Source organism: Prorops nasuta, unplaced genomic scaffold, assembly GCF_024137725.1.
Source record: "Prorops nasuta isolate Cenicafe-Biocafe unplaced genomic scaffold, Cenicafe_Pnas_1.2 PNAS00015, whole genome shotgun sequence".
NCBI lineage: Eukaryota > Metazoa > Arthropoda > Insecta > Hymenoptera > Bethylidae > Prorops > Prorops nasuta.
In genome coordinates this window covers 4,353,545-4,379,494 of record NW_027116812.1, presented here as the reverse complement: position 1 = coordinate 4,379,494, position 25,950 = coordinate 4,353,545, and the positions used below count along the sequence as shown (strand labels likewise).

General features: G+C 33.7%; 4 protein-coding genes and 1 non-coding gene across 7 annotated transcripts in view; 4 read left to right on the top strand and 1 right to left on the bottom strand.

Moving 5' to 3' along the window:
* The first annotated feature begins 1,714 nt into the window (after positions 1 to 1,714).
* On the top strand, positions 1,715 to 1,796 carry TRNAS-AGA (transfer RNA serine (anticodon AGA)). The gene has a single exon. It is a non-coding gene; the product is annotated as a tRNA-Ser (tRNA).
* A 3,825-nt stretch (positions 1,797 to 5,621) lies between these two features.
* Positions 5,622 to 9,668, top strand: LOC136779071 (sodium-independent sulfate anion transporter-like). Its single transcript, XM_066736393.1, has 9 exons — positions 5,622 to 6,074; positions 6,410 to 6,597; positions 7,079 to 7,216; positions 7,280 to 7,558; positions 7,620 to 7,929; positions 7,993 to 8,295; positions 8,363 to 8,597; positions 8,816 to 9,048; positions 9,115 to 9,668. Exons 1-9 carry the CDS (start codon positions 6,014 to 6,016, stop codon positions 9,138 to 9,140), a joined length of 1,773 nt encoding a protein of 590 aa, XP_066592490.1. The 5' UTR covers positions 5,622 to 6,013; the 3' UTR covers positions 9,141 to 9,668.
* Positions 9,669 to 10,205: 537 nt separating this feature from the next.
* On the top strand, positions 10,206 to 19,052 carry LOC136779072 (uncharacterized). The gene is made up of 8 exons (XM_066736394.1): positions 10,206 to 10,286; positions 12,990 to 13,040; positions 13,667 to 13,936; positions 14,448 to 14,653; positions 14,721 to 14,919; positions 15,014 to 15,229; positions 15,775 to 16,085; positions 16,174 to 19,052. The coding sequence occupies exons 3-8, from the start codon at positions 13,688 to 13,690 to the stop codon at positions 16,679 to 16,681; spliced, it is 1,689 nt and encodes a 562-aa protein (XP_066592491.1). The 5' UTR covers positions 10,206 to 10,286; positions 12,990 to 13,040; positions 13,667 to 13,687; the 3' UTR covers positions 16,682 to 19,052.
* The window catches only part of Cluap1 (clusterin associated protein 1), a 15,990-nt gene continuing 8,985 nt past the window's right edge, over positions 18,946 to 25,950 (bottom strand). The window contains exons 2-7 of one of the 3 annotated variants that reach the window (XM_066736396.1): positions 20,689 to 20,885; positions 20,226 to 20,624; positions 19,896 to 20,134; positions 19,441 to 19,628; positions 19,154 to 19,369; positions 18,946 to 19,072 (exon numbers count right to left, since the gene is read on the bottom strand). In XM_066736396.1, the coding sequence (XP_066592493.1) occupies positions 19,017 to 19,072; positions 19,154 to 19,369; positions 19,441 to 19,628; positions 19,896 to 20,134; positions 20,226 to 20,624; positions 20,689 to 20,885 (1,295 nt within the window). In that variant the 3' untranslated portion in view covers positions 18,946 to 19,016. Of the gene's footprint in view, positions 19,370 to 19,440; positions 19,629 to 19,895; positions 20,135 to 20,225; positions 20,625 to 20,688; positions 20,886 to 20,971; positions 21,323 to 25,950 lie in introns of all 3 variants that reach the window. The other 2 variants (XM_066736397.1, XM_066736395.1) reach the window with 2 other exon arrangements.
* The window catches only part of LOC136779068 (DNA-dependent protein kinase catalytic subunit-like), a 13,298-nt gene continuing 8,643 nt past the window's right edge, over positions 21,296 to 25,950 (top strand). Inside the window, exons 1-8 of the mRNA XM_066736388.1 lie at positions 21,296 to 21,528; positions 21,720 to 21,868; positions 21,935 to 22,116; positions 22,204 to 22,485; positions 22,553 to 22,939; positions 23,011 to 23,189; positions 23,266 to 23,519; positions 23,597 to 25,890. Coding sequence (XP_066592485.1) covers positions 21,742 to 21,868; positions 21,935 to 22,116; positions 22,204 to 22,485; positions 22,553 to 22,939; positions 23,011 to 23,189; positions 23,266 to 23,519; positions 23,597 to 25,890 — 3,705 coding nt within the window. The 5' untranslated portion in view covers positions 21,296 to 21,528; positions 21,720 to 21,741. The remainder of the gene's footprint in view (positions 21,529 to 21,719; positions 21,869 to 21,934; positions 22,117 to 22,203; positions 22,486 to 22,552; positions 22,940 to 23,010; positions 23,190 to 23,265; positions 23,520 to 23,596; positions 25,891 to 25,950) is intronic.

Below are 25,950 nucleotides of genomic sequence, written 5' to 3'. Positions count from 1 at the left end.
ATGAGTAGGCATGTAGGCATGAATAATCTGAAATAAAAAAGCGATGCTTAAACGAGCGAGTACGATAAGCTCTTTGTAGCAGAGTGCACGTGTACATTGTATTTTCAGTATCGTTAAACCGTAGCCCCAAGTACCTGTCGCCGCGACTCACGGTTCGGCCAGATTGTTAGGACGAGAAGAATCATAGATCAATTTGTATAATATTGCTTAACAAATGGATAATATGAACGGATATAATTTGCACAATTGTTTCTAGCTACTGAAACGAGACGGTTGGTCTGCGCGTGATTGCACGCGAGGAGAGTTGTGTAAGTTCGAGGTCGTTTCTCGACCAGTCAGCAAAAGTCAAGCGAGCTCCAACCAAACATTCCAAACCTACGTGCAACTTACGAAAATTCGCCAATGTCTCTTCTTCCAAAATCAGATCAACTAATTTCTCAATTAGCAAAATGCATTTTTCTATACTTCATACGAAATGCTAAATCCCTACATTCTTCGATTTTTCTTTACCACCAGCCCCTTCGACAAAATTCTAACCCTACTTTTCGTATCACTGGGACTAATCGACGTGCATGATTGGCATAAACGTTTTGCTCTTTCTTATCACTAAAACGCAATTTGCTGTTGTAGGAAAATACTTTTATTGCGGGAAACAAGGAATTCTTTGTCGCAACACGCAAAATCACACGAGATTTTTCGCAAAATGTCTAATCCAGTTGGCCAATGAAGCGTGACCTGAAAAATGTTCCAGAAAAATGCATTGATTTGAAGAACCAGGGCCAAAAGCGTCGCCTTTTCAGGATATTGCATAGTATACAGTAATAACAATAATAATCATAGTTCAATCCTTGGAAAATAAAATCTTATTTCATATTTATAAGTAGTATTGCTGAAACAGTATACGATAGAAAAGATTAGCATTGATAAAACTCATTTTTCTACAATAATTATCCTACTGTGTCGAGTGTAATCTATTGTAATGTATGTTTAATTACAAAATGCTACGATTGGACGGAGATAAAGAATAAGCCTACTGGAGTGGGAGAGTGGATAGAAATGAGAGAGGGGAAGGATCTAATTAGATGAGCGGGAATGGAAATTAGACGGATTTCTCCTTTACCGACCGAGCGATATTCATACACTTGTATTTCGAACATCACAAAGTGAATGGCACGTTGTGTCTTTCGATGCGCGGTGTATTTTCTAAATAAACACGACTATAATGTCGCTGTCAGATGCAACAGAATCCACTCCTTTGTTAAGTAAGTCACGCTCAGCTTTTTACGCTAGTTACCTCCGTCATTTCACTCTCGCAATTCTAACCTACAACAATTCATTAATCACACAAACCATTTATTATATGCATATGTACAATAATAATTAAACTCGTCGTACATATAAATTCAATCAAAGAAAGTCAGTGATTGAGCAAGTGTCACGATTATCGACTGACATTCGAGATTTAACCAGCTGCACTACCGCGTTTGCGTATGTGTTACATAGGTATAATAGACATTGTTATGGAAACAAAATAGAAATATAAGAATCTTCGACAAAAGGTGAGTGCAGGAAATTGTCGAAATCTAGTGGATCAATATATTGACAGAAAAATTTAATTGAAAACTAATAATTGTTAGAGGGATGTAAAGCTGTTTTTATCGAAGGACTAAATTGTACTATTCACACAGAGGAAAGGATATCGGGTAAGTGTACAGCAGTCGTGGCCGAGTGGTTAAGGCGTCTGACTAGAAATCAGATTCCCTCTGGGAGCGTAGGTTCGAGTCCTACCGACTGCGGGACTTTTTTTTTCTTTTTTCCCCCCTATGTCTGTCTGAAATTGTACACGCGTCAGTTATGATAAGCTTCTGTTTACATTTCAGGGTAATGAGCCAATTTTTGACTATAATTCAGCGCTATCTGGCACCGAGGAACAAAGAATGTAAAATATTTCGTGAGCACTTTGAGTGTACTGGGTGCCTGATTGATTAACGCCAACTCGGAGATTCTAGATAGCCCAAATTGGTGATTGAGGAATTATTCCACTTCATGAGATGCTTCAAATCAAAGAGTTTTTAATTCTCTGTAACCCTTTGGTAAATTAATTCTGATAAAATTATTATAATTTTGTAATTCTTAAGTTAACCCGAATTAATTGGACACACTGTAGAGGCCTTTGCCGGTATAACGTCAAGTCGAGAGGATAAGGAGGAGAATAAACGGCAAAATAAATATGGAACGTGATACGTATACAAGAGTTTCGTGGAGAGGAGTGTTGGAGGGAAGATAAAAAGAAGATGAAGAAGAAAAGAAAAAGAGGAATCAACGTCAGTTTCCTCGTAATGATTTATCTTTATTAGGCGCGTGACTAGTCATGCTCTGATCGTACAAACAAACAAATTCTGCTTCGAGACACTCTAGCAGATGAACCAGAACCATCAGACGATCCTCGGATCGCGGATACGTAGCTTCCTAATCCCGTGATTGCCCGTGTGACTCTACCTCGTGATTTTACCTGAGCCATTAAAAATAAATTTTCCACGTGCTCGTAAATTGCAAAATCACCAACATATATATATATATATAATATATTCGCATTAGCGCATTAGATTCTTCGTCTATTTTACTACTATTAAGATTAGTACACTCCATCACACAGAAGATTCTTAGCTATCTTAACTGAACCCCCAGCAGGGTCTCAAGTTTATTGATTCAAATCTTGTAATACGACCGATATTTTGTTGTTTAATCGCGACCATTCATATTTTTCTTGTGATTTGTGTGGCATTTAATTAATCAACTGTTTTTACACAGCTTCATTGTTGTTGACCTTTTTACTTTCTATTCCAAAATTGTTTTCCTCGAATACGATCAAAGATTGACGTTTATCCGTTTATCGACTTCAATCGTAATACTGATGCTTAGCGATATTTAATGATTCCTTATTTATTTTTAAATTTATGTAACAATTTCATTAATTACGTTTAATGATCACTGATAAGATACTTGGATATTGAACTATTACTGGTTGTACAGTTTTTTACAGTATAAAAATATGTTTTTCTTGTTTTAGAAAAACATTATTTTTGTAATACTTTCAGACTTACTGTGTGCTATTTTGATAAGCAGTATCATGTGATTTAAACTGCTATGAAATTTAGTTTCATTTTAGATCTCGTTTAAGAAAAGAATTTTTTATAATGTTTATAAAGCAGGAATATAATTGACGTATTTAGGCTTATTTTGAATAGAATCGATCAATCCACATCAGTCGACCATACTTCCGTTGAATTAAATCAAAGAAGGACACAGATTAAATACGTATTTTTCTTCTTTTATTACTGTGCTCATCTTTCCGCGATTCATGCGCTATTTTCTGGTCATTTTTTCAATTTGTATTGTTGTAGGAGGTCTATATATATCACACATTTCGCCCGGTGATAATTTATCCCCAAAGGAAGATAATTTCGTTTGCTTGTTAAAATCATTCATTTTCTCTTCGTCATCTTAAACGAATACTCATGAAGTCTCTCCCCCCCCCCCCCCTCCTTCTTCACCATTTATAATCTAATAAAATCTTAATTCTGTATTGAGAGAAAGATAAATGATTTGTCTTTTGCAAACGTTGCAGCTACATTTATCGTCGTATACTGGAAGAGATGAGACTAATAAATATAATTATTGACTTTGCATAAATTGCAATTTTTAACAAAAGCAAAGCATATGATTGTAGAAAAAAATTTTTTAAATTCAAAACAGTGGTATAAAGTTTATTTGAAATTTAAGAGACTCACCAATTTTTAAGCAAATATAATTCAAAGTATAGTTTATAATTATTTATTAAATTTCAATAAATCTATGTAACATTATAATGTATATTATTGAAATGAAATGAACAATATTTTTATAAAAAACTGTATACAATCTTAGTATCAGGTTTAGGAAGATTTTGCCAGATCGTCGCATTTGTGTCAGTATGTATATATTTATCTCGGCGAATTTTGAAAGATAATAAATTGGATTATAGTGGTACTTCGAAACTTCATTTTTTCAACACATCGAACATCCAGCTGAACAACGTTTGTACACATTTAGAGGAAAATTGTGATATTGAAATGTATAATAATGATGCCAGGAATGGTGACCAAACAAGGAACACACGAGCGTACATTTACAGTCACGTGAATTCAAAGGATACTTATGTATATATAAAACATACTGATCATACATAATTAACTGTTATCGGTATATCAATGATATTTCTTTTGGAAATGAAATACACGAAATTGGTAAACCCCAGACAGTTGCACCAATGTTTGAACTGATTAATTTCATAAAGTGATAAAGAGTGGATTATGACGACTAATTATGATAAAAAATTACACGATAAAAATTATTTAGTCATTAATAAATTTAATAATAAGTACATAGCATCCAGGAAAGGTAAATAAGGGACACACGACGACAGTTTTACAGTCACGTGGCTTTAAAGGGTACTTATCTATAAAGTTTGCTAATCATACTGTGTTATCAATCTTTTAATCATACACTTGAAAATTTCTTGGCATCTATTAATCGTAAAACAGTAACAAGTGGCCCCTAGTACCTCGTCGACTTTTGTGATACGAACGTTCTTCAGCAAACCTCCTCACTACCTGAAATAATTTCAACCACCTCCCCCTCAAACCATACATTTAAACCTGACCCCCTTTACTCAAAATACCTACTTTATCATTTTTTTATTAAATGCAGTGTTTTTGCAAATTTTCACAACCATGCTGACGCGTATGTATATATATATATATATATATACACACACACATATAGCTCTTTATGTGTTTCTTTGTAGTACATAAATAAATATAGACATAATAGTTTACCAATTCGTGTCAAGTGTACATGTCCTTTAGTTTTCTTTATTCACTGCATTGGATAATGTGCTTATAACCATTTTGAAACTTTACTCACGTGCATACGTCTCTCATATTTGTTCCTTTAATCAAATATGTAGGTTTTTTAGCGCTCTCACTATCAGCTTTTAGCGTTTATTTGGAGCAGTGCTAAATAGTGCAAAGTTTTATTTTAATTTTTGTCAGTGAAATCTAAAAATACTTCCTTGCCAAAATCAAAACTTGAAATTTGCAAGATATATAACAAAATAACAGAAATTGAGCTAATAATTTTTTTATTAGAGTCAGAAAAACGTTAAATAATACAGTTATTTTTGTTACAAAATTGATAGCGTTTATCCAGAGCAGTGCTAAGTAGTGCAAAATTTTATTTAAAATTTTCCTTTTAAAATCTAATAATACTTTCTTATCAAAATCAAAACCTTGATTTTTCGAGTATTATAATAAGCCCGTCAAGTTATTTATTAGAATGAAAAATTGAATCTGTAATTTCTCGATTAAAACAAAAAAAACTGTATAATATAATTACTCTCGTTTAACGATTAAAGGGGTCCGCGTTATTTGTTAAGGAGGTATAAAAAATATCAGTTTTATGAAAACATAAATAGTATGTGTATACTGTCCTAGCGGTATTTTTTTTAAATAGCATAAAACGTTGCATTAATGATTTTATGATCGATGTGGTTGAAGATTATTCTGCTTAGCGGTAAAGACTTCTTTTTTATGGTTGTTAATTAACATTTCTTTAAAGATGGGTCAAGGATGCATCGTATTATATACTTAACATAGCGAAAAATGAGGATTCCTCTTGTTCGCAGCTAGCAAATCGATTCAGTTGTTAATTTTAGTCCGGCGATGGAAAAGTCGCCAAGTTTTCGAGTTGAACACGAGTCTCGATCACCAACATCTAATTAGCTCTGCATATAATAAGAGTTATCGAGTTCTCTTTTCAACCGACTCTATAATTTCGTCCAGTGATTTATCGTGAATTTTTCTTTTTTTTCTACTCATTCAGGGTAATCGCGCAGATTCAGCAACGCGTATGAAAATTTCACGCGAATTCCATTGAAAATAGAAACCCCAATAGTGCGTTTTAATTGACCAAAATGTATTCACCGGTGTCAACGAGAAAACAAACCGACGAAACTTTCACCAGTGCAATTTATAGTTAGACTGAAAATTCTCTTTATATTAAAATGAATTTCAAAAGCTTATTGGAATTTTTATAAATATGAAAACTAATATTTAAATATTGAAGATGAATAAAATCTAATAAATTAACATTGCCATTAATCCTTTAAAGCGTGAAACTGCATGTTTTTGTAAATAATTAATTTTTAATGATAATATAGGAATATTGTGAAAATATTTGGTAAATTAACGCCTGTTTTATTAGTTTTGTCGTAATCTATGAAGTTGGTTTTTTTATTTTTAGCAAAACGAAATGGTGTAAGATTTTTAAAGAATAGAATTTATTAATAATTTTCTTTTGTTAAATAAAGGGAGCAGTGAGACGTCATTGATGTTCTATGCCAAGGAGATTCTCCGTAGAAGAATACCAATCCTAGCATGGCTACCATCGTACACTTTCAGCAAATTTTTACAAGACACTTTGGCTGGTCTAACTGTAGGTCTCACTGTTATACCCCAAGGAATCGCATATGCTATTGTGGGGGGATTACCAGCACAAGTAAGTAAAGTGTTTAAAAAAAAAATCGAGAAAATTATATTTTTCTATCAAAACCCTATAATAAAAAATATTAAAAGGCTGGGAACGTATTGGTTTCTACAAAAAAATAAAATGTTTACTTGCCATTTTAACACTTTTACTGTATTTGATCGATATAAACCTCGTAGATACTAGTAGGGTGGAGGAGGGTCGGTAAAATAAGTATATAAATTGCTTAAAAAATTCACCGCAAGTAATTCAGCTCTCTAACAAAAATTCCAATAAAAGACGATTTTATCAAAGATAAAAGTTTAATTCGAAAAAAAAAAACTGATACGAAACAAATTAAAATATTTACTCGCCATTGTAGCGCTTTTACTGTATTTAGTCAGTAAAAGCCTAGTTAGTTATTTAGGTTTAAATAAAATTTGTTAAAAAAAATACTTTATATGTTAATTGATTTTAAACATTACCATTTTATAATGCTTTCTCTTGATTGCAGTATGGACTCTACAGCAGTTTTATGGGATGCTTCGTCTATATGTTTTTTGGTAGCAGCAAAGACGTCACCGTGGGCCCTACAGCAATTATGGCATTACTATCACAGCGTCACGTGATGAAATTTGGACCAGATATAGCTGTAAGTTTTTTAAAAAATAGTAGAATTGTTTAATTTAATATACTGATAATATTCTAATTACAGGTGCTGGTTTCGTTTCTCTCTGGCTGCGTTATTATAACAATGGGATTACTTCATCTTGGTTTTCTGGTGGACTTTATAAGCATGCCTGTGATTTCTGGCTTCACGGATGCAGCAGCTCTGATGATAGCAACTTCCCAGCTGGGAACGTTATTGGGCATATCAGGTAGAGGCGACTCCTTCATCGACTCTCTGAGTCAAGTATTTAATAATATTATAAAAATCAGCCCATGGGACACAGTACTGGGCATTTCTTCAATGCTTGTATTAATTTGCCTAAAGGTGAGAGAAAAAAACATCCTTTTGGAGGAATTATTGTTAATAATGAGTTCAAATTTTGTAGAAACTTCCAGGAAGGAAAAATGGAAATAATTTAGAGAAGCTCATGTGGCTACTCTCATTGGCTAGAAATGCCATTGTCGTTTTAGCCAGTATAATAGTGGCTTATGTGCTTTATTGTTACAAGCTGCAGCCCTTTAAAATTACTGGTGATATCGTCGAGGGTCTACCACCACTTGGTTTACCTCCTTTTTCCATCAGCACAGCAAATCACACTTACAACTTCCTTCAACTAGCCGAGGAACTTGGCACCAATATCATTTCAGTACCCTTCATAGCAATTTTAGAAAGTATTGCTGTTGCAAAAGCTTTCGGTAAGTCTCGTGTTTACTTTATTTTTCTCACGTATATTCATGGATTTTTCTTTTCTTTTTTAGCAAAAGGCAAAACGTTGGATGCTAATCAAGAGATGCTAGCATTGGGAGCTTGCAATATTTTTGGCAGCTTTGTGAGATCCATGCCTACCACTGGAAGCTTCACCAGAACTGCTGTCAATAATGCTTCTGGAGTAAAAACACCCATGGGTGGATTGATCACTGGTGTCCTAGTTTTGTTGACTTCTGGACTTCTCACCTCTATCTTCAAATTTATTCCCAAAGCTACTTTAGCTGCTGTTATTATAATCGCCATGTATAATATGTTCGACATACGAATATTCCTCGTTCTTTGGAGAACCAGAAGTCAGTGTTTTATCAGCAAGTTTTCTATTGCAAGGATTATTATTATTTTCTATTGTCTCTTCCACAGAAGCTGATATATTACCTCTGACTGTTACATTGCTGACTTGTCTCAGTCTGAGTCTCGAATATGGAATAATCGCAGGGGTTTTGGTGAATTTGGTTCTTTTATTGTATTTCACGGCAAGACCCGGACTTTTGATAGAGGAAAGATCTATAGATAGTCTCACAGTCCTTTTTGTATCGCCAAAACAGTCTCTAAGTTTTCCAGCGGCTGAATATCTCAGGGAGCAAGTAATGTCCCGGTAAGTATCAAATTAACCCTTTCGTTTACGATAATAAGGCGAGATCCACATCGTAAGATGAGGGGTTAAATGTCCCATTGGCTTCTAGAATTCTTCTCCATTAATGAAACATTCGCTTGTTTCGTACACGATGAGATATCGCAGCTTAGACTGTATTCAATTATTCGTTATGATGTCTTTCAGTTAATATATATATATAATCCATTTATATTTTCTAGATGTGCTAAGAGGGCCGACTATATACCAGTGATAATAGAAGGTCGTCATGTATTGAGAATCGATGCAACCGTGGCCAAGAATCTTAAACTGCTTCAAGTAGATCTAGAAGCCAGGGGTCAAAAACTGGTGTTTTGGAACTGGTGCGAAGAAACCAAACGTACTCTAGTCAATTACGATCCTTCCTTATCCATTTTTTTCAGTAATTATAGTAGCATCATTGAAATATTCTCAGGTAACGATCAATTTTATTGAAAATTGTACTAAATTTATAGTTAATTAATTTCTTTCACAATTCCAGATCGCAATTCTATATGCCATGCGTGATAAGAAAGGAATGTATCCAACTCATACACTTCTGGTGTTCAATTAATTCTAAATGCGCAGTGAGCTTTACGAGACGAAGCTTTTACTTATGATACAACATGACAAATAATATATATACTTTACATATTTTATATGTATTTATGATGTAAGCACTAATATAGATAGATACATCGTATGCGATTAGGATTAGAATCGAATGTAATGGAATCGCTTGCTCAATTTATGCTTAACGTTGCTCAGAATTGATGTGATGATACGAGGCAAGGATATGAGAGTACAAATATGAAATAAAAGTTTTCAAGCATTTTATAGGACAATTTATGAAAGTTCAATTTTGCGATGTACTCTAATTTAATTAGTATTTATAGTTATTGAAAATTGAATGCTGAAAGAAATAATATAGAAAGAAAAGAGTCCAACAGTTTTTAAGCAGAAAGGGATAAAATAGAGTTAAGAATATAGGAAAGTTGATTTATTCACCAATATAAGTTGTTGATAAAGATTGAAAAATAAATAAAATGGAAAGTTAGCAAACAAAGGTCTTATGGGACAATTGGTGAAAGTCTGAATTCTCTACCAAATTATGTAGTATATTTTCAGGGATGTACTCCAATTTAATTAGTGTTTATAACTAATGAGATTTAAATACATAAAAGAATAATACAGAGGAAAACAAATTGAACAATTTTTAAGTAATAGGGACAAAAATAAGACAAACAGACGCTAGTGATTATTGAGGGAGAAGTATACATAAAAGTTCTTTTATTTATCAATAAGCTTCTACTAAAATTTGAAAAAGTGTATAAAATGAAAATAGGCAAGCAAAGCTGTGGAAAAATATAAAGCAGCCGATGGTTTTTGGAGGAAGTTAGAAAATAATTAGAAGATATAATAGGAAAGGAGGAAATGGTGGCGTTGATGACTGCGCAGGGAAAGCGGAGTCGCGCTCAGCAACGGGAAGGACGAGAACTGTACGTGGCGATGAACTGGACTGCTTTGGGATGGATTTGAGGAGGCAGAGTGGAGCTGGCAATGGCGAAGGCGACAGGGCGGGTGGTAGAGTAGAGGCCAGAGGGTGCTCCGATCGATCCTCTTACCCTAAGAGCGTGCGCCACTGCCTGCTAGGCGAGCTACATTTTACACACAGTTTGTACATTCGCAACGTTTTACGAAACAACAACGAAAACCTATTCTGTCAAACTCACGTCAACACTCCATAACTGTCCTTTCGTTTTATCAATTTACTTCTGTATCCTTAATCCCAGGTTCAACACACACCAACCAAACACCTCATCAAGTACAGTGAACCTATATGACCACCAATCACTCTGCTCACAAATACTTTGACTTTTACCACAGATCCTCAACTCCCTTACTCTTCCTTCTGAATATTCTATTCTCTTTTCTGTCAAAACTGGAGTCTTCTTTAGTGATCAACATTTATTTATTGCTGTTTTTCATTGGTCGATGTAATTGTATAAATATGGATTTAGAATTTTGATATTTGTATTCGTCGAGTGTCTTGGTTTAGAGAGGAGGAAGTGGAAAAGTGAATGATTTTGGTGGAAAATGATGAGATAAAAGAGGTTTTTGGTCATTTGACAGCTGTCAAGGATATGCCGGCATGCCAGCTGCGCTTTATCGGCGCCGCCGCCGGCCTTCCCCTTGCTATAAAATTCTAATCGTAAGTCACTATGTCTTTGCTCTAGTTTCCTTTAATTTTTTCCTATGAATAAGTTTGTTCCCACGTAATAAATTTTTTTTTTATTGTTGTTGTATTAATTTTCATGCATTTTCTATTGTTTTCGAATGGTTTAGTGTCAATACCGTTTTAAACATAAGTCATGGTGCGTTTTCTGTAATTCCTTTAATTTTTTTTTCATGTACTACCTTTTATTTATTATTCTAATTTTCACATATTTTAATTTCTTTTTTAATCCATTAGAAGCAAGATTTTAGTTGTACATCTAGATGCCTCTGCTCTACTATCTTTTGATTTCGCCTTCGACTGACTTGCTCATCTGACTAAATTATCTCTTACCTTTATTCCAGTTTTTACACATTTTTTTAACTTTTTCTATAGTATTAGTACCATTAAGATTTTAATCGCAAGTGGTACTAATACTATACTCAAATATCCTCTTGATCTTTCTATGACCATCTTTTCTACCATTTATTACATTATTTTTATTATCAATCAAATTTTAATAGAGTTATCAAATTTTCTTAATCATCTTACACAAATAAAGTTCTAATCATATAAATCTCGATGATTGCGCTTCGTTATCTTTTTGTTTTTCTCTGAGGCCAACTTTCCTGCAGTTTACCACTTTTTTATTATTTTTATTCCAATTTTCATATACTCTTTACGCTTTCCAAATTCTTTCAATCACCTTAACACCAGTAAAATTTTAATCGGTCACGTTATCAATTCTCTACTATCCCTAAATTTTTCCCTATGGCCAATTTCGTTATCATTTACCACTTTATTATTATTATTATTACAATTTTCATATAGTCTTTTTAAATTTTCTCCATTACCTTAGCACACATTTTTTCTTAAAATTGAAAGAAATCAATACTAGTATTGCAAGTAAAATCAATGTTAGTTATAGAAAATTTAGTGGAATCTAAACAGGTGCAATTTTTATTATTCTTTCTTATAGACTGGTTGAATGTCAGTTCATTGTTTATACATATATATATATATGTGGATCAGTAGTGCGTCGATAGATTTCACCGAAGAAACTCCTTAAAAATTTAATCTATTATACGGCTATACGTTTAATGTCGCTTTGGGAAATGCGATTCAATGCTGTTCCAAATGTAATACAGTATTTAATCATTTGCAGCTTTATCGCAAACGTCTGCTGCAACTTCTGCTCAAGCGCAGCGTCCTCTATGAATAATTTTAACATTGCTCAATTTAATTACTGAATTTTTTTATCTCGATTTATATTATAAAATTTTATCATGAAACTCATTTTCATAATTAAAATATTTCTATTAAAATCAGTTTTATGGAGTTCATAATTATATTAGCAATAATAAATGATACAATTGTAACAAAATGGATGTAAAATATTTTTAATTCTATATGTATATTTGAAACAGAAAATGAGGAGATTGCATTATTCTATTTAAAGTAATAAATTTATACTGCTTGATAAAATAAAAAGGAATCAAGATGCCAACATTTCTTTCTCCTGAAATGTAAAATTCTGACGAGCATAAGAGCAGCATGTTTGTATAGCCCTTTTAAATGTACATAATTACTCTGACTCATGTTTAATGCATAAGAAGTGGGTAATGAGACTCCGGAGAAAACTGCCATGTGTATCCAACATCCCCAAAAGTCATATTCTCCTTCTCGTCACTTTTATTAAATCATTAATAAAATAATTGCCTCTTTATCTTTGGTCATTTCAAGTTTGTAAATTATTTATATAATATAAAATGCTTGAAGAATACTCGTCTACTTTTTTCCTTTCACAGTTTATTTAACTTTACATATTGTGTGGGTAAAATTAAAAAATTTTAGTAACAAAAAGTTAAAAGCACAATTTATTTTCCATTCAGATGGCACGATACCAGCTTTTTCCTTTCCAAGCTAGAGGCATTTATTTTATCTTATCTGAGTCACAATCATACAGACCTAAGTGATTTATTTTATTGTTTTTTCATGCACATTTCTCTCCAACTAAAATAAAATGTACCACTTTATCGATGCATGCCAGCTTAAAAGTGTCCCTCTTACTTTTAATTGCACCGATATAAAATAAGTAAAATCTAGAAGTGAGAGAGAGAAAAGAATTGAATTGATGGGAAGAATAAAAAATTTTCTTGCAGTACGACCTACCGGCCTCATGCTTAACGGTATCTTTCACTGGAGCTCTTTAGGTGAGTAAGACTTTATTTCAATTCATATATAATTATGCTGGTAAAACAAGAAATTCTATAATGAAAAGAAATCCACTGACATTTAAATCTTTTCATTTCGCGCTCCCTCTTTACTTTCTTTTCAATGTTTTATATAAATAACTGAAAGCTTATCTTAATTAATTCCAATTACTGCGAAACGATAAATATAGTTAATTTCCAAGGTCAATTTTACGTATATTTTCTATTCGTTGTATTGTTCTAGCCAATCCCAATGTAAACGCGTGGAAAACTAATGTAAATAAATATTCTCACGTCAGCGAGATATCGTAAGTTTGAAACAGTGTCTCAACAACATCTTAGCAATCAAATCTGTTAAATTCGACCGAGTTACCAAACAACTGAAATCGATTTAGAAAGAGTTGTAGAACTTTACCAAGAAACAATAATGTATTACTTAGAGACAAACGAAATAGTTACCGTCGTACAGAGGAATACTGGACATTGGATTGAATTTTTAGACGATTCGGCGTTTCTGCCAATTTATAATATATTACGTCTCGTGACGTACCTTTTTGTCTCTTATTTGAGCATTTTAATGAGCGTACAGCTGAATATTTATTTGAGATGAAATACCTATTATTCAGAGGCAGAAGAGGACAAGGAAAATGGGCTTTCGAAGATTGGGCAGCGGTGGGAGCCGTGGAAGCGCAGGCCTCTCAAAGGAAAGGGCGAATCTCTCGTTCATGCTGGTCGTCATGTTCTTCGCTGTATTTGGACTGATCGTCGTGACCGAGTTGTTCCTGATCGACGACAAACGAACCACTATCGGAGGTTCCTCTGCCTTGGGCAGCCATCGCAATGGGGGACATCGACTTCCACCAGCTCCGGATCATCCAGATTACGGCGAAGTTGGTGTAAATAACTTCAATTCTCTCTTAACGAGCGCACACGAATATGCGGGTTATGGATAAACCAATATTGGCCTTTCATAAATTGGACATTCGTATTTGCTGGATACTTTAATCTGCCAGTAATGGTGAATATCCGATTTATAAAGGACCAATATTGGCCCAGCACTGGCAATATTGGGCCAATATTGGTCCTTTCAAAATGGAACCTTCACGTTTGCTGAGTAACTTCTATTTGACAGTAGTTTTGAATGTACGACTTATTGATGAACCAATATTGGTCCAATATTGCCAGTGCTGGGCCTATATTGGTCCTTTATAAATGAGACATTCGCGATTGCTGGTAGATAGAAGTGTACCGAGAAAAAAAACGAATATCTAATTTATAATAGAACAATATTTGTCCAATATTGTCATTGCTGGGCCAATATTGTAGTTTTGTAAATTCCATATTTCTATATCCTGGAATCTTCAAAGGACATGGGAGTAACAAACTTAACGATTTGTGAAATTTTAGCCCGAGGATTATGCTGGTCTGAAGGGAAGCTTCGACGAACACGTAGGTTTGTTTGTTTATGGACCTAAAGGTCTGCAAAAATCCTTCGTCCATACGGACTCCAGAGGTGTGCCTAGTTTTCCACCAAGTTTCGAGTCTCGGTTACCACAGCTGGATCAAAGCTTGAGATTGACACACGCAGAGTGGCTTCCAGTTACTAATACAAGGTACCGATAAGGGTTAATTGTCTATGGTTTTGTCAGACGGATTTTTTAATGTTTAATTCTCACACAGATTCAAGTTCTTCGTGTATTCGGCGTACTACGACGATAGACTAGGAAGCGGAGGAACCGCTGGTCGAAAAGAAGGTCTCATCAGGGTGATCAGCGCTACGAAAACGAGAGGACCCGAACACGTGTGGTGTCGTCTGTGGTATCGACAAAGCAATCCTGCAAACACCACTGTTTCGGTGACAGTCTCTGCTAGGGTCAAAGTACAGTATAATGGACTTAATATTATATTAATTTGAAACTAGGTAGAAAAATACTATTGAATTCAAGATTCTAAATATAGATACTCTTTTTTAGGTGATAAGGGAGAATTGGAATTTGAAATACAGTGCGTGTTTCGTAATCTGTCCATTGCCAAAGATCAGTCAAGTTCCGGAAGAAGTGAGCGTGGTCGCAAGGCTGAGGGCATCGCCCACCAATAGGATATATGTTCAAAATAGACCTGAGGACAGACCGATGAAGAAGCAGCCATTGGCTGTTTGCGTTAAACCGCTCCATTATGATTATAATAGAGTAAGGACCAAATTACATTATAAGTTCATTCTAAATGTGCTCTCATAGTTTGCCTTTGCTTCAAAACATAATAAATACAGGGTATCTGAGAATTAATGGTCAAATAGCAAACCCTATAGAGAGAACGATCATTTCTGAGAAGAAAGCTCTTATACAATTCTCTAATATTATCAATATTTCTCCAGCTACATATACACTATATGTTCAAGCCAAGAATTTACATAAATCATTATATAACTCTTAGTAAATATTAATAATATTAAAAAATTATATAAGATTTTTATATAGATATGATAATAAGGATAAAAAGATTAATAACATTTTTTCATATCGCTAATATTTTTCAAATTGCATTAAAATTTATCTAGGCGTAATTTGTTAAGTTGTAACTTACAAAAGATATTATATAACTCGTCAAATGTAAAAAATATGAAATATAGTATAGAATACTTTTTTATGGATATGATAAAAGGCAAAAAACTCTAATGATACACGCTTTATAAAAAAACTTGGTACAAGATATAATGATACATATATATTTGTAGGTTTTGCAACTAGTCGAGTTTATAGAATTGCATAGACTGCTCGGTGCAACGCACGTCACCCTTTACAACGACACAGTGGGCGAAGGAGCTAGCTGCGCTTTGAGAAATTATGAAAGGAAGGGTCTTCTGACGATTTTATCCTGGCACAAACTCGATATGGTATCCCAATTGGAAATACGTACCGAAGGATTATTCGCTGCACTTAACGACTGCCTATATAGATCTATGTACAAATACGAGTACGTTGCTCTGCTAGACTTGGACGAATTCATCATTCCTCGCCATAACGATACGATAATCGAGCTTTTACAGTAAGTACCCCCCCCCCCCCCCTCCCTAATATAATAGTAAATTCTTTATTAGATAAATCACTAAATTAATGTATTAATAATTCAACAGATGGATGAACTCTCGAGTGAAGAGTAAATCCACAGGTGCCTATTCGTTCCAGAATGCATTTTTTTATCTGCAATGGGCTGATGATCCATTCGTGGTGACCAGTAGGACAGCAGCAGAGGCTGCTCTGATAACACTTAGGAAGACCAGAAGAAGGACCAAGCTGCATCCACACAAGCAAAGGTCAAAGTACATTTGTAAACCAGAAGAAGTCGTCGAGGCTGGCAACCATTTCGTTTGGGAATTTATTCCTGGTCATGGGACCATGAACGTCCCATCGGATGCTGCAATTCTTCATCATTACAGGGTCTGTGAATTTGGAGGTGACGACTGCATTAAGACCCAATCGACCGTTGATAGGACGACGTATAAATATAGGAAGGACTTGGCTGATAACGTCCAAGCGACCTGGACTGAATTGGACAACGAGTGCCAATTGGACCAACTGAGTCCTATACCACCTATGCCAACCGAACACAGACCAGTCCCACTGGAGAAACCGTTCAGGTAGCGAAAAACCATCGTCGATGTGCTTTGGGACGTTATTGGGAATTTTACTGGGACTCCTCGTGTAGCTAAGACTTATTTCTATAATTATGGCCACTCTTAGGTAAGGCCAAATCAACTTGTTGGAGACTATTGTGCAAAGACCCAATCGAATGTTGATAGGATAATCTACAATTGTAGGAAGGACCTGGCGGATAATGTTCATGCGATTTGGGACAAGCTGGTCAACGAGTGCCAACTGAATCTCGTGTTGCCTATGCCTACCAAGTTCAGGCCAGTTCCTTTTGAAGAAACCATAAAATAGCAAAACACCACGGTCGACCTGGTCTGGGACGTTATTGACCATTTCACTGAAACTCCCCATTTACTAAGACTTAGTTCTACAACTGTGACAAACCTAATATATAGTCTATCAACTGGAACGTCTAGAACTATAGGAAAGACCTATTTTAAAATGTTCAAGCGATTTGGAACAAATTGGACAACGAGTGCCAATTGAACCAACTGAATATCGTACCGCCTATATCAACCGAGCACAGGTCAGTCTCTGGAAAAACCATCAGGTAGCAAAATACCATCGTCGATTTGCTCTGAAACACTACTGACAATTTTATTGGGACTCCCTGTGTGTCGCTAAGACTTATTTCTATTATAAAACCATGGCATATACTTAATCGGTTGTCAACTGGAAGGTTTTAGGATTCTAGGAAAAATTTTGCTGATAATGTTCAGACACCTCTGGAACAAATTGGACAACGATTGAGTGTTAATTGGACGAACTGAGTACCGTAGCGCCTATGCCAACTGCTCTGAAGATACCGTTTAGGTAGCGAAAGACCATTGTCTACTTGTACTAGGACATTACTGGCAAATTTCCTTGGGACTCTTAGTGTGTTGTTAAGATTTATTTCTATGCCGGCGGCAGACTTAATTTACTGTCAATTGGACGGCTTAGAACTGTGGGAAAGACCTGATTGATAAGGTTCGGAAGACCTGAGCCAAATTGGAGCAACAGAGTCCTACATCGCTTATGTCAACTAAATCCAAGCCAATCCTTTTGGAGGAAATATTCAGTAGCAAAACATCAACGTCAGCTTGCTATGAGACGTTATTAACAAATTTTTGTGCAGCTCCCTGTGTGTCTTTAAGACTTATTTATACAATTATATAATCACACAATTGTAGGCGAGTCTAACCAAATGCCAGAAAATCTGCCTGCTTTGCAACTTCCACAATCTCGAGTTTACTAAGAACTAGTATAACTAATATTGACTAATTTCACTTCAACTGTGATTTTCATTTTTCGACATAGTCTTTCGAGAAGAGGCTTCATATTTTTATATTGAAAAACTTTGGGACAAGAAAATAAGCCTCTTACTTTCCTCATGAAATACTGTTTCATCATTTATCTTGTTTTTCACTGTTATATATATTTGTTTGACATATTTGATATCTGTACGAACTAACAAGGACTGATGAATATTAGATAATAATTATTACAGATGAGTTTTGGTTATAGATAATCAAAATGGAGCAAGCAAGTAGCCAATAGCAAGTGAGAGAGAGTAAAAAATTGCGAAAAGCCTATAAGCTTCGGTCTAAGCTTAAATCAGAATTTCTTATCGCTTGCACGTGCAGGCGTAGAATAATTTTTCTCAGATATAATTGTCTGTTTTCAGTATTTTTTATTCGGTACAAATTCTAGATAGACAATTGCGCATATCGATAAAATTCAAATTTAAATATTATGTAGTTGTACTCGTACCATAGTTGGATTCCGTTATACCAAATAAACCATTGAAATAAAAAGTTGATAGTTCAATATACATGCTTTCTAACAGTACTATGTAAATAATGATTAGATAGCAGTGATAAAATAAAAGCAAATCAATTAAATACTTCTTTTTTAAAAAAAATTACGATGTCATTTTTCTTTGATCTTGTGTGGAGAGTAATATTTGTAAAAATTCCTATATACACATATAAATTCTAATATATTTTAAAATGACTAGGTATATTGTATATTTCAATCGGATTTTACCTTTAATGTAACTTTTGTACGAAAAACTTTGTGCAACATTTTCATTGCGAACGATTGAATATGGATTATAATTATAAATGCAGTTCTAGTGCAAATACGTATACTATACTATTCACACTTTTAGAAATGTAACATGAGGCGAGCCGAAAGAAAATTTGTGAAAAGCATTTTTTGTTTGTGCTACTTTGTTGTATAAATAATACATGTAAATAATATATTATTTTAAGGGGTATGATAGCGAATAATGGTTTTGTTATTTACACGTAAAATGTGAACTTTATGAAAGCTCTGTTTCGTTTCAAGTCATTTTCCAATAAAGATTATTGAAAATGAATGAGCCACAAGGACATATTTCTGCAATTAATTTTTAAAAATCATTATCGGACCGATCCTTTTTGCCTGATGCTTTTTTCTCTTGTTGAGCTTTAGGATCACCATTTCCAGGGCGTAGAATATCATCGTCGTCGTCGTCGTCGTCGTCGTCGTCATCATCATCATCATCATCATCAAGATCACCTTCAATCAAAAGGTCGCTGTCACTGTCTAACGAACCAACGCTGTTATTTGATTCCACCACTGCTCCTCGCTGCCTTCCTGACATACTCCCATAAATACGTCGTTGTGACGGTATTTGCACTCGAGAAGCCCTTCCTATTTTCCAATTGGAAAAAAAAAACAATACGTATAAACCGTAATCGAGATAGAAGAATTACAACACCCACCAGATTTAGCACGTGAATGATTCGTCTCTGTTTTTTCTGCAATTTGGTGTTTCTCTGCTTCTTGCCCAAGTACTAACGGGCTATCCCGAAGAGCAGTGACAAATATAGAATCATTCCCTTCCATTATACTCTCAAAACTCGCGTCTTCTGCTCTTAATTGTTCTAATTGTTTTTTAGTCGCTGCTTGTCTAAGAGAGAAAATTACATTATTAGACTTTAGATATGAAATGACAAGTTACAAAAATCTCTAAATCCATAATTATAAAAGAAAGCATCTTTTATTTCTTAAAACCAAACTTCAAACTCTAATCTGTCTATAGATAAAATATCAAATTTAACAAAAAAATCGAGTAAACTGTAATAAAATTTATGATATCCTGTAAATGTTGGAGCTTTGGATTAAATGAGTTTTGTAACTTAACGCCTTGTGCAATTAATCGTGGAATTATGTAGACCTCCTTTCGAATCTCTCCTGCTCCGCTTTGGCACTATCCTCAAATACGTGCTCCAGATACGCCAAATATCGAAATTTTTGCAAATAATCCTCGTATAATTGTCGCAGCTCGATCTCTAATTTTTCATATTCCTCCATAAACGCTGGACGAACCTTCTTCAAGGTCTGAAGCCTCTTCTGGTTTCTCTCTAATTCAGTACGACGTCTCTCTATTCTACTATCGATATTCTCCTCGGTGTCCTTTAACAGAGACAGATGAAAAAGTATTTGTAATTTTTTACATTAATAGAAGTTCGATAATTAAACTATGGATGTGTCCACAGTGCCATACTTTCACATTCTCAATTTGTTGTTTGGTTTCTTGGATCTCCCTGCGAATATTCTCGATGACCTCGTTCAAGGCTGTCTCTACCTCAGTGGTATCAAATTGTCGGGATACTTTAGAATTTCGAATTTCACGAAAATTGACCTCGCGTCCCAACAGGTCAAATAGGCTTGCACCATTCACAGTCAGTTGACTGGCCAATTTTCTGGTATTCCTCAGTGTATTTATCTTGTCAGAAATATCAAAATAGGCCATTTTGTAACTATCCGATCTGATTAACTTCTTATCACTGCTACTTTTCTGGGCTTCGTACAGTAATAATGTTATTTTCATGATCTCCTTCACAGCATAGCCATCAGCTTGATATAATTTTTTTGTATTCAATTTTACGTTTGTTTTCAATGCCTGTACAATAATAAAAGATTGTTTACTTAATTAACTATTATAATATTCTTTGTATTGCTTTTACCATAAATTCAGCAACTGTTCTTATCAAAAGAACGCGTTCCTCTTCTGTACTGTGCTCTTCTGGTATATTGGCATCTGGATCAAACCTTTTCACCATCCAAACTAAAATTTCTGCTACAAGCGGAAAATTCGGAACCCGAAAGTTTTCCAACGATATCAGCCTTGGATATCCCAATACCCTCATTATCTCGGTAAAATCTAAAAATTAAAATGCAAATACTAAATTATATTCTTGTTTTTCTTTAAAAGTTTTGTATATAACCTTATATAAAAATTTTACAAACTTCTTAAATCACGAAAAGACATTGTTGATGTTCTTATGGCAATTTTAAAACTGTATACGTAATCCTTTTATTTTCTTATTTTTACACTATTTATTACTTATTGGTTCTGGATGGGTGATACCGTAACAGCGGTAACAACTGTCACTTCTTTGTTTACACTCACATGGCCCTTCCAGTTACCTAGCAACAGCATAGTTAGAAGACCACGTGAGGTAAGACACCACGTGACTGCACAGTATGTTACTCAGCTGACTCAGCGGTGCTAACTTTTGCTCAGCGATTGTTGATCTGATTGGTTTATTTTAAAAAGCGCTGACTGATTAATTCAGTCATACGAATTTCTTCAGCAAACTGCAAAGCAGAGTGTAAAGTAAACGGTAAAACCCGGTAAATGAATGCAAACGAATGCTGGGCGCCGGCCAAAATAAGGAGGGAATTTAACCTTCTTTTTGAACAGTTTTTAACGTTTACAACCACCAAAAGCTAATATACGATCAAATCTAGTTAAATCTTAAACAACTACAGTTATTTACAAAGAAGTGCCAATTCATTGCTATGTATGGTTTAATTTTTTGTTTTTAATTGTGAATCTTTTCCTGCTTGTAATATTTTCTTCATTCTTTCATTGACATTTCTTTTTATATTCGTTTCCTACAAATATTTGGATTTTTTTACTTAACCAGATTTTTTATGCTTTGTGATTTGAGTTTATCATTATCTAATTGAGTGTTTTAAATTTCACTTTCAGTAATGTGATCCTAGTTTTTATCATGGAATCTGTGCAAGATTTTATGGACATATTTATTCGCTATGTGCAGGCTAAAAACTATGAAGCATTATTTGTACATCTAAGAAACAGATTTAATTATTTTCAAAATATCCCATCTAATGAAAGTGGTAAGTTATGATAACTAAATCAAAGTAGGCCTAATAGTTCTATATAACTATATGTTCACTTCATAGCTCTGGTTTTGGCCAGTTTATTTGATAAAGATCATGGTTTACTGCATTTTCTTAAGACTGAAGTTTCACGGATGTCGACAATGAGATATATTGAATCATGTATGAAAGAAGGATTTTTATTGATAGAATTTGTTATGGAGCAACTTACTTCAGATTTTCAACCATATATTATGAAAACTAAGGTAGTGCAGCTTTTTATAAAACAGTACCTTATCAAGAATACATGATAATATGTATTAGTTTAAAATTGAATTATTGTTTTATTCTAGGACTTGTGCGAGTATACTCTTATAACAAAATGTTCAGCCAACACTATAAAAGCAGCTACTAATACATTTATTAAATTATTGACATTATTCAATGAATATGATTTAAATTTGGATGAAACAGTGATTAAATTTTTCAGCCTCTTGTATAGAATTGAGCTGAAAGGTAGAAGTTTCATGTTTTCAGTAATTGGTACCATAGCCAAATACTATCCAGAAACTGTTAGCCTTAGTGAGAAGATTAATATGCTTTATAAATATTTACAACAGGATTTTACAACTCAGGTATCATGTGTTTGCTTACACTTTTTAAATTAATACAAACAGTACTCTTTAATCATTGTTGTTTTAGTATAAGAGAGGAGCCCATTCTGTAGAACTAGAAATATATTTGCAAGTTTATAATAATATATTAAAGCATTTTCCACCACCACATGGCTCTGAGGATGTACATTGTATTATACTGTATGGATGGATCAAAAAACTTAGTCCTATAGATCAGTATGGTAGAAACAAGACAAATATGAGAGAAGCAATCCGTTTATTGGTCAATCACATGAAGCTGTTCAAAACCTTCATTTATGATGATTATCAATTTTGGCTTAAACTGTTCTCAGATTTGACTAAAGAAAATACAGAAAATGGAGAAACTGGGAGACATGCTCTTAAATATTTTTATACATTAATTAGTGATGCTTTAGTCACAAGTGATTCAGATAAAAATAAAACAATATTCAATGTCAGCTGCGAAAAAATTATATTACACTTTAATTTTTATTTCTAAAATACATTAAAAATGTATTATTTCAGGATTTAAAAAGCATTCTTCAGCAGCAGCTTACAGCATCTGATACAAACACAGATTTATTGGGTGTTGCTATTTATGGATATAGTGAATTGGCTGCAGCAAATAATAAATTTGAATCAGTTGAAAGCACAAAGGATATGTACAATACATTATCTCGACTGGCCATTGATATCTCTAATAGGTGAAATTTGCTTTTTTTATGATTCATTTGTACTCCAAATTTGTTGATTCTTATTTCATTCTTATATATGTTACAGGCATGACACAAATCAAGATTTGTTTAAAAACATTAGCAATTATCAAGAAGCACTGTCTAAAATAATTTTATGTCTACCAGACTTATCAAATACAGAAATTAATGTGCTTATTTTTTTCAGCACATTTATAATTAAAAAGTTTCCTGACCTAATATATAAGAATCAGGAAAACACAATTTCTTCATTAATAAATACGTTTGTTAATATTGGCTCCTATAAACAGAGCCTTTTGCAAGAGCTTTTATACCACACAGGTATGGAAAAAACTTATTTACAGCATAGATAAACGAAAAGTAATAGAAAAAGTTTATTATACATAATTTTTTTATAGTTCACGATGGTATTATTTGGTGTTGTTCTCATACACTACTGATAGATGCGGAGCTTGAACAAGAAACGAAAAATTTAAAAACGCTTCCTATAACTTATAAAAATTATTTGCCACTATGGAAAAAGCTTTTAAATTCTGCCCGTTATAATTCATTCAAGAAAACACTTGTTGTTCATCTTATAAGAAAGCAAATGGTACAAACTTGCGCTTCATTAATAAATAAATTAAACTTAAAAATAAAGGAAAAAGAGAATAACATTTCATCCGATATCGAGTTATCATTAACAGCTGAAAATGAAGCGGATTTCAGAATATTTATCAATTTAGTAGACTTATATGTTGAGTTATTTAAGCAAGAAGACTTAGGTTTATTGTCTATGCAAGTTGATTCCGACGAACTTTTATACGAAGTAATAAGATTATCTTATGAACATCCGTTAATTTCGGGATTTTATAAGCTTGCACGTGAGATTCTAAAGTATTCATTTATGGAACAACTTAACAAAAATTGTATAGCTAAATTAAATATAGCAAGAAAATATTTATTAGATACGATTGATCTGATACCTAAATTTACACTTGAACTACAAATCACCTGTTTAAATTTAATCTTGGAAGTTCCAGTTATTTTTATAAAAGATATAATAGCCCATGTACAATCAGTGATGAAAATTTCTTTTACTCTTGGCTTAAGTAATCTTGAGATTGCTTTTAGAGCACTAACAGCTTTGGAGATTTGGATTGGTAGGATGACAAAAAATGATATAAGAGATTTGATAGAAGAAATATTGCCCTACCTAGACAAATTTCTATTGAGTAAAGAGAGCTCTGTAGAAATGTTGCAGGAACTCGTTAGCAATAAAAGGAAAGGGACTAAGCAAGTTACTCTCATTGATATTGAGGAAACGCTAGAAAATTTTCAAAGTAAAGTTCTTATCTTTCTCGGTTCACTTGATTCTGATGTAGTTTCTGATTTTGCATATAAAGCCTCGCTTAAAACTGGAGCAACCTGGGATAAAAAGAATTTGTTACAGTACGATTTGTCAATGAAAAGCGATGAACGCAAAATACGTATCTTCTTCGATAATATGTTGGATCGACTTATTACATTGGCTCAAAACTCAGGAGATAGACGGACTAAAGTGGCAGCTTGCGAAGTGCTTCACTCGATTACCACTTTAGTAATTGGAAAGTCAATGCAAACAATGTTACAAAAACAATCTTATTTACCGTTATATAAAAATTTGTGTCCCACTATACTTATTTTAAGCTGTGACTCTGACGATATAGTAAAAAAACTGTTTCGACCATTAGCAATTCAACTAATGCATTGGTTTAGTTCAAGATTTATGCCTGATTTCGAAATGGTCAAGTTAATTGTTGATACATTATTTGAGGCATTAAGCGATGAATCCAACTCTCGTCTAAGAGAATTTTCTGGTCACTGTCTAGCCGAATTCGTAGCTTGGGCGATAAAACAATCTGCCGAAGATGAAGTATCAGAAATCAAACATATTAGAGCGGTAATGCAAAAACTGACTTACTATGCACTTCATCCTTCTTTATCTAAGAGAATCGCTGCTGCTATTGCGTTTAATCATCTTTACGTTGTGTTGAGAGAAAATGAAGATTTGATAAGTATTTACTGGTTGGAATTGACGTATTGCTTTGTTAAAAGTACGAATAATTGCGATGATTCGGCTATTAATCGTGCAATCGTGCACTTAGAGAGAGTTTTAGTGGCGAAAATTATTCTTTTGAATGAAGCAGACGGTAAGAGAAGGATACCAGGTGAATTTAAAGGTAATTTGGTAACAGATGCTAAAGATTGGCTTTTAACGCAATGTTGTTCACTTGATGAAAACTGCAGAAGAAAATCAATGGAACTTTATGGAAAGATATGTACGTGTATCTCAGATGGTGATCTTATGGATAGTTCGGAAATCAGTTCTACAAAAATCTACGGTTTAGAGGAGCTAAATAGGATTGTAATTAATGATTTAAATACAAATATGGATGGTGATTCTACCAACAATATGAAGATTTTACTAAAAAGTTTAGATTGTTATAATTGGCTAGTAAAGAAACAAGGAGTAATAATAGGGAGTCTTTTAAGAACTCCAAATAATAGACAAGATATTATTGTCAACTCTTTACAAAATTTTGCATACAAAGTTATATCGGAGACCGAAAATATCGGTATCTTTTCTAAAGAAGAAGAAGAACGAAGAATCTTACGGTGTAAGATGATTGTAGCCTTATGTGAATTTCTGGAACTTTGTTTTAATTCAAATGTAAGTTCCAATACATTTTTTATTTTTAATATTTATTTAAATTTCACGTAGCTCTTTAAT

Excerpts from the sequence above, each read along its gene's own strand:
- LOC136779071 (XM_066736393.1), top strand. The coding sequence starts at position 6,014 with ATGTATTCACCGGTGTCAACGAGAAAACAAACCGACGAAACTTTCACC. Across the intron at positions 6,075-6,409 it reads TTTCACCAGTGCAATTTATA|GGAGCAGTGAGACGTCATTG; the intron begins GTTAGACTGAAA and ends TGTTAAATAAAG. Across the intron at positions 7,217-7,279 it reads AATTTGGACCAGATATAGCT|GTGCTGGTTTCGTTTCTCTC; the intron begins GTAAGTTTTTTA and ends TTCTAATTACAG.
- LOC136779072 (XM_066736394.1), top strand. The coding sequence starts at position 13,688 with ATGGGCTTTCGAAGATTGGGCAGCGGTGGGAGCCGTGGAAGCGCAGGC. Across the intron at positions 14,654-14,720 it reads CTTCCAGTTACTAATACAAG|ATTCAAGTTCTTCGTGTATT; the intron begins GTACCGATAAGG and ends ATTCTCACACAG. Across the intron at positions 15,230-15,774 it reads TCCATTATGATTATAATAGA|GTTTTGCAACTAGTCGAGTT; the intron begins GTAAGGACCAAA and ends ATATATTTGTAG.